This window comes from Anser cygnoides, chromosome 19 (assembly GCF_040182565.1).
Source record: "Anser cygnoides isolate HZ-2024a breed goose chromosome 19, Taihu_goose_T2T_genome, whole genome shotgun sequence".
In the NCBI taxonomy this organism is placed as follows: Eukaryota; Metazoa; Chordata; class Aves; order Anseriformes; family Anatidae; genus Anser; species Anser cygnoides.
The window spans coordinates 2,980,578-2,993,724 of record NC_089891.1 but is presented as its reverse complement, the minus strand read 5'-3'; the positions used below and the strand labels follow the sequence as shown (position 1 = coordinate 2,993,724).

The following is a 13,147-nucleotide window of genomic DNA, read 5'->3' as shown; positions in this document are numbered from 1 at the left end:
ATTATTGTTGCTTCTCAAAACAGGAGTTTGAAGAACTTCACCAAGATGGAAGAGTATCTCTTTCAGGGGAAAATAATTTTGTGTGTTATTTTCTTCGTGTGGCCTCACTGTTGGTGCCAAAATTCTGAACTGCTTCTAGTAGCTCTTGCTAAAATGGAAAAAACAACATTGCAGGCAAGAAAGTACCACTGTTTTTAAAGCATAATGTTACCTGAAAGCTGTAGAAGGCAAAGGTTGTGGAATTTCATTTGGTTGAAGACTGCCTGTTTTGTACAAGCGTGCGTTTTCAGATGTGCTGTTCTTGAGCCAAGGTGATAAACTTTGCGTCTGTTGAGAAGGTGTAGAGATATAGAAAAAAGTGAATCCCTCTTCTTGGTGCGATCTTTGTGTATTTGGCAGGGAGATTGTATTGAAATGAGAAAATACAAAAGCACGAGTTGGATTTTGGATGAAGAGAGGTTTGCAGGAGGGAGCTCTGTTGCTGGTCTTTTTGGTCAAAGGACAGTGTAGGAGGCGAGCAGGAAAAATACTCGGTGCAGCGTGCGGAGCAAGGAGGTAGATTGAGCTCTTTTTCCAAGCTGTGCGATCATGTGGAAAAATACAAATTCTGTAAAGAGTATGGTGGTGTAGTTCTTTGATTTATTTATTTATTTTACTGAAGAAAAAATAGATTCTCTAAGGTCACTTTTATTCTACAAATGACACGCAACTCAATTCCTTCCACCCATGAAGTTCTGATAGATCTCATATCCTATGTGTTTATTTTGGCAGGCTCTTTATTTATACTTTTTAGGGTATAAAATAACAAAAAAACAAACTGTGCATTATGCTAAAATGAGACTTCCTTATGCCCTCTTCTCTTCCCGCTGCTGAAGTAAAGAGATGTTTGTTTGTGTTCTGAACTGCAATTCACCTTTGAAAGGAAATGAGTTTAGCCATTACCATACCCTCCTGCTTCGTGTAAACTATAGCTCTTATGAGTCTGCCATGAGAAACTCTGACTTTCCAACAGAAGAGGGAAAAAAAGAACTGTTTATATTCTTTTGCCATAAAAAGCGATTAGGGAATTTTTAATTACTTGTTGCATAATCCACCTTTTCGGGTTCGATTTCCATCCTTCCCTTTCTCTGTTGGCTGCTGCCTGAACAGCTGCATCTTACCATCCTGGCACTTGGAAAGCTAATGCATCTGCCTGATAAGTCTTCAGAATTATAAATGTCATTGTCTTCAACTTTATCCCAAAGTTCATGTGTAGTTGAAAATAGGAAAAGGAATTGTGAGGTATGGTGATAGGAGGAAATCCTAATTTATAATGCATACACATCGTTAAGAATATCAGGCGGTCTCATCTTCTTAAACTTCATGCCTTTGCCAGCGATCACAGATGAAAACTAAGATGAGCTGTGTGGAAAAACACAAGAAAGAAATGCCAGGTTTTGGTTTGGGGGAAGCGCAGCGAAGGCACAGTGTGCGAAGTGCTGGGTGTTCTCCTTAGCGACTTTGCTACGGTTTGTGAACATAAAGTCATTGCTGCTCCTGCACTAAGGGATGCCTTGTGCATACCTTGTGGTGACAGTGAGCAGCCAGAGGCACAGCACGTTACGTAGCACACGTCTGGGAAGCGGATGTGTAAACATGAGTAAGGTGTAAACTTAATTGCTAATTTCTGAACTGCTGTAGTTTTCCTAATGTAAATTGCAAGCTCACTAAGGAAGGGACGGTGTCTTTAGCTTTTCTCTCTCTGCTGTGCCTGTAAGAGTTGAATCCCGACTCTTGTTTCTCGTTCTGGCTACTGTAATACAAACCTTCAGTTTCTTGAAGAAAGGCACATTAATGTCCACATGTTGTGGGCATTTCCCTGTCTTTCCTTTGTCCTGTATTTTAGTATACTACAGTGAACATTTTCAGCTGTCTTCATAAACACATTAATTTGCATCTAATGATTCTTGATTATACACGGTTGCTCATTTGATTGCTGTTTACCCAGAGATCCTGTGCAAAGTTGCAGTCTTTCACCCAAAATCTTTATATTCTTTTACATCATCTCATTGCAAAGCACTTGTAACTTCCAAATCTTTGAAGCCACTTTAGAGTTTTGGTAGTATTTTTCCAAAATACAGTTCAACAGTTAATCTGCTAAAGCATGATGAACGTTATTTTCTGTTCTGATTACTGAAGCCCTGTTTCAGATCTCATTGGAGAGACTTCTCTGCTGGGTGGCTTGCTTTGGTTCCGTGTGTGCGGCATCCACAGAATCGCAGGGACCTCAAGGTGACACTTCAGAAGGTCGTCTAATCTATTTTTCCCCTAGGCAGGACCAACCTTAGGTATATCATCCCTGACTTCATGGTGCTCTGTTCGTTCTAAAAACCATCCGAGGGCAGAGAATGTACAGCTTCCCCGTGCAACCTGCTGCAGCGTGTTACTGTCCTCTCTGCTGAAAAGCTTCACGGTGGATATAACAAAAACCCCCGTTGCTTCGATTTAAGTGTATTGCTGTTTCTCTAAGCACTACGAAATCTGGAAACTTTCTCCAGAGTTTGTTTTTCTGTGGATCTCTCATTTGGATGTGAGACGTTGTTTGGTTATATCTAGCTCTCAGAGTTCAGCCCAGAATCCTGTTAATGTTATGTGAGAATAGTCGGGAGTAAATTCTCTCTGCTCTTGTCGTGATCAGCCTTAGGAGAGAGCTAAAATAGGCCAGCCTGGGGTGTTTATACCTCAGTAAATCTGGAGTCATTTGTCATCTTCAATAGAGTCATTCCAGGATTTACCAATGGTCAGATCAGAATCAAACCTATTTTTTTTTTCATGCTTTTTCCTCGCCAAAGTGTTGTGCAGGTTACAGGCTGAATCCCAGGACTGGTGGAATCAGCTCTCTGAGGAGGCCCGTGCATTTATTTGATGTTTGTTTTTAAGGTAAAGATTTGTGTGTCATTCTGCTGCTATCTGATCATTAGTAGCGTCTTCCACAGGGAGAAAGATTTGGACATTCTCCAGTCAGATGCCAAAATTCTTTTAAAAAGAGGATTGGAAGAAAAGAGGATTGTCCTCATTTTTTTAAAATATGCTGTGAATCTTGGCGTAGAGAAAAATGTTTCATAAATTGTATCAGGGGAGGTTCTGACTTGACATAAGGGAAAAGCGGTTTTGCAATGAGGACAGTCAAACTTTGGAGCAGGTTGTACAGACATGATGTGAAATTTCTGTCCCTGGAGATGAAAAAGCCCCAAGGGACCTGGCCTGAATTCAGCACTGACCTTCATTTCAGCAAGGGGTTGGACTAGGCGATTGCCTGAAATCCTTTCCAAGTCGGAACCGCTCTCCGATGTGGCTAGACAATGTCAGACAACATCCTAGGAGCAGAGACTGCATGCTGCAAAAATACGTATAGCTTCTACATCATGGACGTACTGAGCTATATTTAAATCTTGAAAAATGGACAAATAATATTTATGACCATTTTCAGGTTTGGAGACTAAAAATAGGGCATTTTTTCTTATGCACTCTTTTAAGAAAATAATCCCATTTTCTTTACTAGAAAAAAACAACCCAAGTTCATCAGATGTATTGCTTACGTCTGAATTTGTCTGTGCGCTGGTGATCATCTAGCACAGACGTATTGAAGTGGAAATGAGAAGCGTGAGACATTTGCTACTGGCTTGCAGTGTGATCGTTAACACCCTGCCTCATCCCTGCATCCATTGCGAAATGAAGATGATGGTTATCCAGCTTTGCATAATGACTCTGAGTGTTGCTGAACTGCTAAGTAACGTGGCATCAATCACTAAATAAGGTGCTTGTGTGTGCATGGGCAAAAATCTGCTAACAGCTGCTCTAGTGGAAAAAAAAAAATCCATTTGCTTGGAGTTCCAGTACATTTCCACTTCAACTGAGAGCAGAATTTATTCTTTTAAATTGTGGCTTTAATATAGCCAGAAACTTTGACAAAGATTTATCAGTGTTCCTTGTATAGATTGTTACTAGTCTACACGCATTCTCCAGTCCTAAATATATTTTATAGGTCTGTCAAAGTAGTTCTCATTTTGTGGTTATTAAATCAGTAACTATTATCCTATCAAAGAGACAAAGCTTCATAGTGATAGTTTGCTAGCAATTTGTTTTCCATGCTACAAAGAAAACTAATGAAAGAAAAACAAACTATTATTACAGTTTATTTTTTGCAAAGCATTTTAAAATTCTTCAACAGTAGAAGAGATTATTGCTGTTTGCTCTGTTTGTGTTACTGCACTTGAATTTTATATGAGATTACATGAAGACTTGCTTCAAATTACTGTCCCAAATTTAAAGTTGCTTCAGGAGTTTGGCTGTATTCAGTGTGCAGGTTAGAATCTACAACAAAACCGAGATGCACCTACCCCAGAAAAATCTAAGTTTACGAAGAAAACCTTTGTCAGACCCACAGCACCAATGTTGAGGCTGTATTTGTCTTTCCAGAAAACAAAGAGTGAAAACTCAGGAGGAGAATCATAGAATCATAGAATCATAGAATATCCTGAGTTGGAAGGGACCCTTAAGGATCATCAAGTCCAACTCTTGATACCGCACAGGTCTACCCAAAAGTTCAGACCATGTGACTAAGTGCACAGTCCAATCTCTTCTTAAATTCAGACAGGCTCGGTGCAGTGACCACTTCCCTGGGGAGCCTGTTCCAGTGTGCAACCACCCTCTCTGTGAAGAACCCCCTCCTGATGTCGAGCCTAAATTTCCCCTGCCTCAGCTTAACCCCGTTCCCGCGGGTCCTGTCACTGGTGTTAATGGAGAAAAGGTCTCCTGCCTCTCGACACCCCCTCACGAGGAAGTTGTAGACTGTGATGAGGTCTCCCCTCAGCCTCCTCTTCTCCAGGCTGAACAGGCCCAGTGACCTCAGCCGTTCCTCGTACGTCTTCCCCTCCAGGCCTTTCACCATCTTCGTAGCCCTCCTCTGTACACTCTCCAACAGTTTCATGTCCTTTTTATACTGTGGTGCCCAGAACTGCACACAGTGCTCGAGGTGAGGCCGCACCAGCGCAGAGTAGAGCGGGACAATCACCTCCCTTGACCTACTAGCGATGCCGTGCTTGATGCACCCCAGGACACGGTTGGCCCTCCTGGCCGCCAGGGCACACTGCTGGCTCATATTCAACTTGCTGTCTACCACGACCCCCAGATCCCTCTCTTCTAGGCTGCTCTCTAGCGTCTCATCACCCAGTCTGTATGTGCAGCATGAGTTGGTGTATGTGCATCTCTTATCAAAGAAGTTCCATCAGCTCTTAGAAAACCAGTTTCCTTTAAAGGAGTACAAAAACGCTTGTAATAAAACGGTAAAATAGCTTCTTAAATTAAAATAGGAATACAATTGCTTTTGTTCTTCCATATGTACTGATACACAATCAGTACGGGAACAGAAAGGAAGTCTAAAGCTGAAGTGGTTTGCTTTGGGTTTCTTCCCCTCGACTTTGGCTTGGCTACTTTCTAATAGGAGCTAAACAAAATATAGTGTGGTGATTCGCACGGTACAAATCCAAAGATTCATAAAGGTAGATTACAATGAAGTCAAACAGGAATGCAAAGCATACTATGCACTGTAGTCCTTTCGAACATGTTCTTGTGCTGGAAATAACATTATTCACTTTTTTTTCCCCCCACGAGTGCATTAGCATTTTCTTTTTCATTGACATTGAAATTGTAGACAAATGTCCCTTCTTAATTTCTGTTAAAGCTAAAGATGTTTAAAAGACAAAATTAGGTTTAGGTTGAGATCATAAGTTTAAATCCTGGCTTCTTTTTGAAGATAATGCCAGCTCTCATCAACAAATCTTGAAAGGATCAATTCCATTTTTCTATAATAAGGTGAAGTGAATTTGACCCCAAAAGCACTAAACTAACAGGGATTAAAAAACAAACAATCTATGACCTCATTCCCTTGATGTGATTTCAATTAAATATACTTTTCCTCCGTGAAAAAAGTAGAAGAGTAAATTATTGCTTCCCCAGGAAAAGCAAATAAACTTCCCAATCCAAAGGGAACGTTTTCCTATTTACTCTTAACATGTCGCATTCGAATTGCAGGGTGATGAGACAAGCAGGGAAAACCTTGTGTTGAGAGCTCTGCCAAGCCACCCAAAATACCTGTTGCAATTGGATAAGTAAGAGGATGTACTACGGCCTTTTTTTAACGAGATCCTGCTAAGTCACTCTGAAATGACGAGCTGAAATTAATCCAGAGAAATCAATGGGGACTTTAATTAGTGCTGTAGCTATGCTGTCTTAGGATTTCTTTGAGGTCAGAGTGATGGTAAGGTTACACAGACTGTTTGCCAATCTGCTCCACCTTTCTTCTTCAGTAAATGAGTTGGTGTTTTCCCATAATAAATTGGCGTAAAGTGCTCTCTAAGATAAGTTTTAATTAAACTCTTGTCTAGAAGTGGAAGGGTGATTTATTATGCCAAAAGATGAATGTAATAATTCTTAGAAATGCAAACACCACTGCTTCACCATCTTCTTTTGGGTGTATTTTTAACTCTATCAGCTGTAAACCAGGGGATTTCATATTTTCTTGAAATTATAATCTTGAAATTATTTCTTGATTATTCTCTATGAAGAAGGATCCAAGTTCGAAACCGGGATGCTCTGTCCCTGAGTTCTGAATAGCTGGGGTCCAGTCTTTCAGCAGTGATCAGTACTTGCATGTCTGCAGGTAAGGGTAAGGCTCCGTGCAGGTTCCAGGTGTTTTGGAAGCAGCCGAAGGAGCCAGGTGCTGTCACGAGAGGTGAAGCTGTGGGCTTAGCGTGATATAAACCTTGTGCTCTCAGAGACTTGTGTCCCAGCTATCTGTGCAGCACCCTGTGAATCCACAACGAGGCTAAATACGTTACGTTTATGACAATGTGAAATACATTATTATAATAATATTCATCAGCTAACAGATTTAATACTTAGCAGAAAGTTTTGCTGAGCAGCATGTCATCTTCACTGTCTTTTTATAATTAAATCCTAAGGTCCTTACGTAGGCACAGCTCTTGAAATGGGTGCTTTGCATGTACATCCTTGCTGACAGGTCTCTGCCGTGACATTTAGTTCTTCCATCTCCAGTAACACTACCCAGGAGATAATCCAGATATATCAGCAAAGGTTATTTATTTGTCACTTAACTTTAGACACATAGGAGGCTTTGTAGCAATCAGGAAGATGAGAACATTTTGATTCTTTGATGCATACTTTTAATTTGAGATCTGGAACATGTAATTACACACAAGACATTTTTAAATTATTTAATAACTATTAATTTTCAATTGTCAGTTTCAAGGTCATGAGCAAGAAACTCAATAAGTCCTGACTTTTATAGTATAAGAAATTTTTATTTTATAGTATTCTTTACAAATGCGAGTTTCATGTAACCTATTATTTGGGTAATTGCAGTATTAGGATTGAGACTAGGGTAACTTTCTTTTTAAGCATGTGATTAACAGTACTATACTAAAGTTATAATTTTGGATGACAAAACTGAAATGGATTTTTGTTAAAGACTTCCAAATTTGAGTGGATTAAGTGTTACGAGGTCCATGTGGTGATGTGATTGTACCTTCTGCCTGAAGTGGGCATATCAAATGGAAACAGTGCGAGCAGATGCTTTTACAGTGAAGTTACTGGCTTCACCAGGTGTTGTCTGCGTAGCCTTGGTTTTTTTTCATTTTTTTTAATTTTTGTTTGTTTTGGTTTTTTGCCCTGCTGAAGTTTCTGCTATATTTTGATAGAATTTCTCTCTCTCGGTTCAGGGTTTTTCCCAACTGTTTTTCTGCCATGGTTGACTTTGCAATGGCATGTGGGTTACAGGGGGGAAAAAAAGTATCTCAGATACCTGTTGTATGAGGCAGCTTGATCCTGTAGCAATCCATAAAATAGAGAATACAGTGCCATAAGTTTTGTTCTCACCTCTTCTGCCTAAGTTCTGTTGCTTCTGGGTGTCTCATCCCTGGCAGTTGTCCTTTCCATCTTTGCCTTTGTTACGCAGTTAGCATTGTTTGTACTGTATTCTTGGGGCTACTTTGGTCCAAAAACCAGTAAAAAGTTAATCTGCGCTGTAGTTCTTACAGTGTTTTAAAACCTTAACTCTAGCGATACGTATGAAGGAGGTGGTTTCTTGCTGATTCCTTGACCTGTGCTCTTGTGTTGCAGCTCTGGTTGTGTGCACGGCGTCCGCTGGGTTTGCCATGGCCCCGGTCCCTTTTGACCTGACTTGTTTCCTGCTCGCCTCGCTGGGAACGGGACTGGCTTCCTGCGCTGCCAACTCCATCAATCAGGTCAGTGCCACGGCTCTGCTGCGAGCTGCTGATGTCCTGCCGTCGGAAACGCTGCCAGGAGCGAGCGAGTGGCAGGGCGTGCGGTGCCTGCAGCCGCAGCACGAGCTCTGGGCCGCTAAAACCGACGCCACGGAAGGACCGTGTCTGTGAATTAGGGTCTGTGGGCACAGTGTGTTTGTTCAGAATTGAGCTGATGAGGTTTTAAGCCTCCCAATAATAATGTTTGTCTTGATAATACCGAGCATGGATCACTGAAAATGACACAGGAAGAGCTGTGTAATTGGAGTGCCAGAAGAGCCAGCAGGGCTCCAGCCTTACGGGCCCGGCTCTTCGGGCGCTTTATTGCCTGACCTCGTCGGGTCTGTCTGAGGAGACGCTCAGAGCAGTTTTCTGAATGAGTGGGGCGTCGGGGGGGTTAGTGCGTCTGGAATCAGGATATCTCCCGTGCATTTGTTAAAGACACTGGAAATCTCAGCCATGGGGTAGCTGTGTCTCATGCTCCAGAAGTTGTAGGTGCCTGAAATTGAGCTTCCCTGCATGTGTGAGAGTTCCTGCGGGGCTTGATGCTGATCTCGCAGCTCTCCTGCAATCAATCCAGCTGTGAAGCAAAGTTGCTCTTAGGCTCTTCTTAAGTCCCAAAGGAGAGACAAACTAGTGAGCAGGTAACGTGCAGGGTGGAATGGACTTACAAAGCGTGGTAGCCACAGTCACTTTAAGCTGTAAATACGAACTGAAACAAGTGGCAGTGCCTTTGATAGCACGTTGGGGTTTCTGCAGTCACCTGGGCAGTGGGGGCCTGAGTCCTGGAACACTGCTGATGGAGCAGGTCATGGAGCTCTGCTGTGATCTGCATCCTGGAGACACCTTGATTGGGTCAGGCTCTCTGTGCTTAAGCCTCTTAACAGCTCAGTTGCCGGCACCTGATGTGCTCTTTGGGATTGCACCCAGAAGCACACCTTGTTCAGGCTCATGTGAGCGCAGGCGGTGCTGCTTGTTTTCACTGAGCTTGGACTTGGGCTCAGCAGCTAACTTGGTGTCTTTTTTCTTTGTAAAATAGAAAGAATGCTGCATTTTTGTGAATTCCATGGAAATATTTAGGTGAAAACACTTAGCCTTGAAAAAAAAAGTATACATTTGCACGTATTTTTCTACAAAAGAAGGTCTGGATAAAGAAGCCGTTGTAACTGGAGGAGGAGCTTTGTAACTGGAGGAGCACCAAAAGGTGGAGCTTTCTTGGCTTTGATATAATTTCAGAGAGATGCTTTTTTCTCTCTATCTACTGTTTTTTTAATATTTAAGAATTTGTTTCATGACCTGTCAATGCTTTTAAGTATTTACTGTCATATTTGCCTTCCGTTTTGACATGGGTACTACTAGACTCAAAAGAGAATTAATTATTTCTTGTTCAGAGACTCTTGTGTAACGTGTCTGTCTTGAGATTCTGATATATCTTCCTCGAGGTGATATTCATGCACAAATAACTGGTTTTCTTTGTCTTCAGCTTCTATGCGTTGCGTGATGTTGTGTTTTGTCTCAAAAGCAAGTGCCTTTTTAACTCCTGGGAGCTGCTTTTTAAACTGGTGTTTTTTAAACTCTTGAGACACTCGGGGGTACCAGGAATCCTGCACCACAATTTGGAGTTTGGTGCTTTTGAGGCTTGCTGAGAAGGGAAAGGAAAGTTAAGAGTGCAGTAACCGTGTGTTTGGGTTCATAGTTCACGATTTATTCGCTGCTATCTCACCATAGGAACAGCTGTTACTGTGCCCTTAAAGAGAGGCTTACTGCAGCCTCTTGAAGTGTAAAACTCTTTTGCACAAGCAGGGCTGAGTGCTTTAAATTTGCACTCTCATTCTTCTTTAGTTTGTTACTCGCCTGTATAGGCAGACCTTCAAGGCAACTATTCTTATTAAGGAAAATAAAGCAGAGTTGGTAACAAAGCAAAAGCAAACAGCTGTGGTTTATGACCTTGTTTATCAATAGACCCTTTCAGTCGATGATTATCCGTTTTCTGATGTTGCTATTGGTGCTGTTTGTGTCTGAATTGGCTGGGAATTTAATTTTCAATAAATACTGTAAGCTCGGGTATCTGTCTTGACCTTTGGGAAGGAGCACATTTGACTTGGAACTTCCTTTTATTGCTACTTCGCTCTGTCCATTGCTCCCAGCGCACATCCTCTTCCCTGGCAGCTCATGACTCATGTTTCCCTTGGTGCTCCTTGCTGGCCCTCAAGGACCTTTTTATATGATAACCGTCTTTCCGCTTCCCATATTGCTATAAATCTGTGCATCTTTAAGGGCAACTCGTCTTTCCCACCCCTCATTTCCCTGACAAATCTGCGTTCGCAATTTACAGCCCTCAAATATACCGTGGGAAGGTAAGGCGTTGATCGTGTCAGATTCCTCCCCGTGATTTAGGACAGGATGTGAAGAACTTGATCCTGTGAAAATGTAATAGAGATTCCGTAATATTCGAGAAGTGTGGTTACAAACTTCTAAACGTTCAAATTCTGTGGCTTCTTTTGTTTTTTCTGTCTCTCGACCGCATCACAACAATCCGGAGGGAGCGGGGGCCGGGTCAGCGCTGTCAACGTGGGGTGAAGTCGGCTGGCTTGCTCCAAACTGCTGCACGGAGTAGGGCAGAGGGACCACGAAGCCATACTTTGCTGCTTTAGGAAATTGGTCTAAAATAATCTTTTAGTTATCACTTGCCCTATTGATTTCAGATTGCTGTGGTACTTGAAACTTCTCTTTTTTCCTAACCACAAGAGCTAGCACGTTACAACAATTTGCCAGAGTGGAGCTTCTCACTCCATCTTCACTGTCCTTAAGCAATAATAAGAAAGGATGGGAGTTAGCAGCACTGTGTTTTTCCATTGTTTATAGAAGTGCAGTTTGGATATTTATCAACCAAAAGCATGTATTTACAAACACGTTCCCTTCACAACCATAAATTCTAGCTGTGCTTTTTGGTGGTAAGTAGAAATAATATATTTTTATGACAATTCTCTGAAACTGGGTAATGATTTTTAAGAAACTATTTTATTTATATATATATTTCTGACAAATGACAGTGAAAAAGTTGTTTGAAAATATCCTGAAAAATACAGATAAAAATTACCTGACTTGGGCTTGCATTAGCAGGTAATGTGGTGCGTGTTTTACAGTAAAGTCATTCCAGAAATGTTTGTGTCCAGATTGCAAGAGTAATTGCAGTAATTCGTGTTAGACAGCATTTTGGTAGAAATAGGCCTGTAGAAAAATGTATGAATTCTGGTGATCCATATAAATATTGGAGGATCCTCGGGTGTTTCTGTAGAATCAATGTTGAGTCAGTTGAATGTTGAATCAGTTGAGAATGTTGAGAATGTTGAATCAGTGTTGAGAATCGAGCGTCATGCTGTGGCCTGTGCGAGAGTTAATTCCTGCTGGAAGGTGCCAGGAAAAGATCGTGTTTTGTTTCTCTTGTCCTCTACCAGCAGTTCTGCCTCTGCCTCACTCCTTTGTATCACAATACTTCAGAGTTGTACTTCTCACCTCATCTAGCATTTTAGTGGCGTGCTAATCCAGTGGTCCCTCGTTCTCTTCCACATCATGCAACACCGCGTTATATCCTTCAGCCCTTCAGTATTGTACTACAACATGTCACCACTTTTCAGTCCCACCTGCTAAAACCGCTTTCCTTTTTTTCTTCTTTTTTTCTTTTTCCAGCATTGAAGTAACTTAAAATTATTTTGGACAGGTGTTTTCGATTGGTGTTCTTTCTTTTCAAAAGAATAAGTATTTTACAGTGGTTTTAATTTTAAAAAATAAAATAAAATACTAATGTATTTACCAAGGAATAGATTGAAACACATTTTCACTGTAACACTGCTAAGTCAGCCAAATGCACCAGAAAATCTCATTATAAGAGATCAGTCTTACTAATTGCAGCTACGGTAAGGAAAATGGAAATCTGTTTTGGGGTTTAATCTAGTAAATGCTGCATGTTAATTGTGAATTAACCAAATAATTATTCCTAGCATATCACTTATTTTTTAAATGTCTACTTTCCTGACTCTTCCAGCATCGTTCACTGGTCTGGGTACAAAGGAAGGTATTTCACTTTAGCAGCGCTCCAGCGAAGTGACAACAAAGAATAATCAAAACATCGGTTTTCTGATAGCCTGGTGAAGACCTATCTCCTAACATATTTGTTTGCATGTTATGATCATGCTGTCGTGCTAATGGAGTGGGAAGAAAATAATTTTAACTCAGCTGATAATCTTCTGCTGTTTCCTAGTTCTGTTTTTTGATGATTTTTGAAAGCTGACTCAAGTTTCAAGGAGTAGAGCCTTACATTTATATTATGGAGAAAACATGTCATTTTTGAGACTTCTAAGATACTAGCCTCTGATTTATGGGGAAGGAGATAAAACATGAAGAGATGTTTACAACACAATACATGGCATTAAAATGTTAAAAGAATCATGTGCACGTTTTATATGTCAAGTACATTCTTCTGTAACTGCAGCACGGTTAAAAAGTGGGAGAGAGCTATAAAGATGAAAGCAGGATGTTTAAAATGGTTTGAATTTAGTAACTGAGAGCAAAAACGATGTGGTCGGATTTGACTGATAGCACCTTGAAAAGGAAGCAGACTGGACTGAGTGTCTTAGCGAAGGCTGGAGAGCCAGAAATGAGAACCGTAGTAAGTGCGTTAATCAGAACGAGGGAACAAATCCGAGGACAGCTCACATCCCTGTCCCTTCGGGGTCTGATCTGATGGCTGCGATCGCCTTTTAACAACAGCCTCTCTTGACAGCAGCGATCCCTTAGAAGTGCGGCTTTAATGGGCAGGAAGGATG

At 41.2% G+C, this 13,147-nt stretch overlaps 1 protein-coding gene across 1 annotated transcript in view; it reads left to right on the top strand.

Annotated features, from left to right (window-relative positions):
* Positions 1-13,147, top strand: part of COX10 (cytochrome c oxidase assembly factor heme A:farnesyltransferase COX10) — a 103,170-nt gene that overhangs the window by 3,688 nt on the left and 86,335 nt on the right. The window contains exon 4 of the mRNA XM_048075955.2: positions 8,179-8,303. Within this exon, the coding sequence (XP_047931912.2) occupies positions 8,179-8,303 (125 nt within the window). The remainder of the gene's footprint in view (positions 1-8,178; positions 8,304-13,147) is intronic.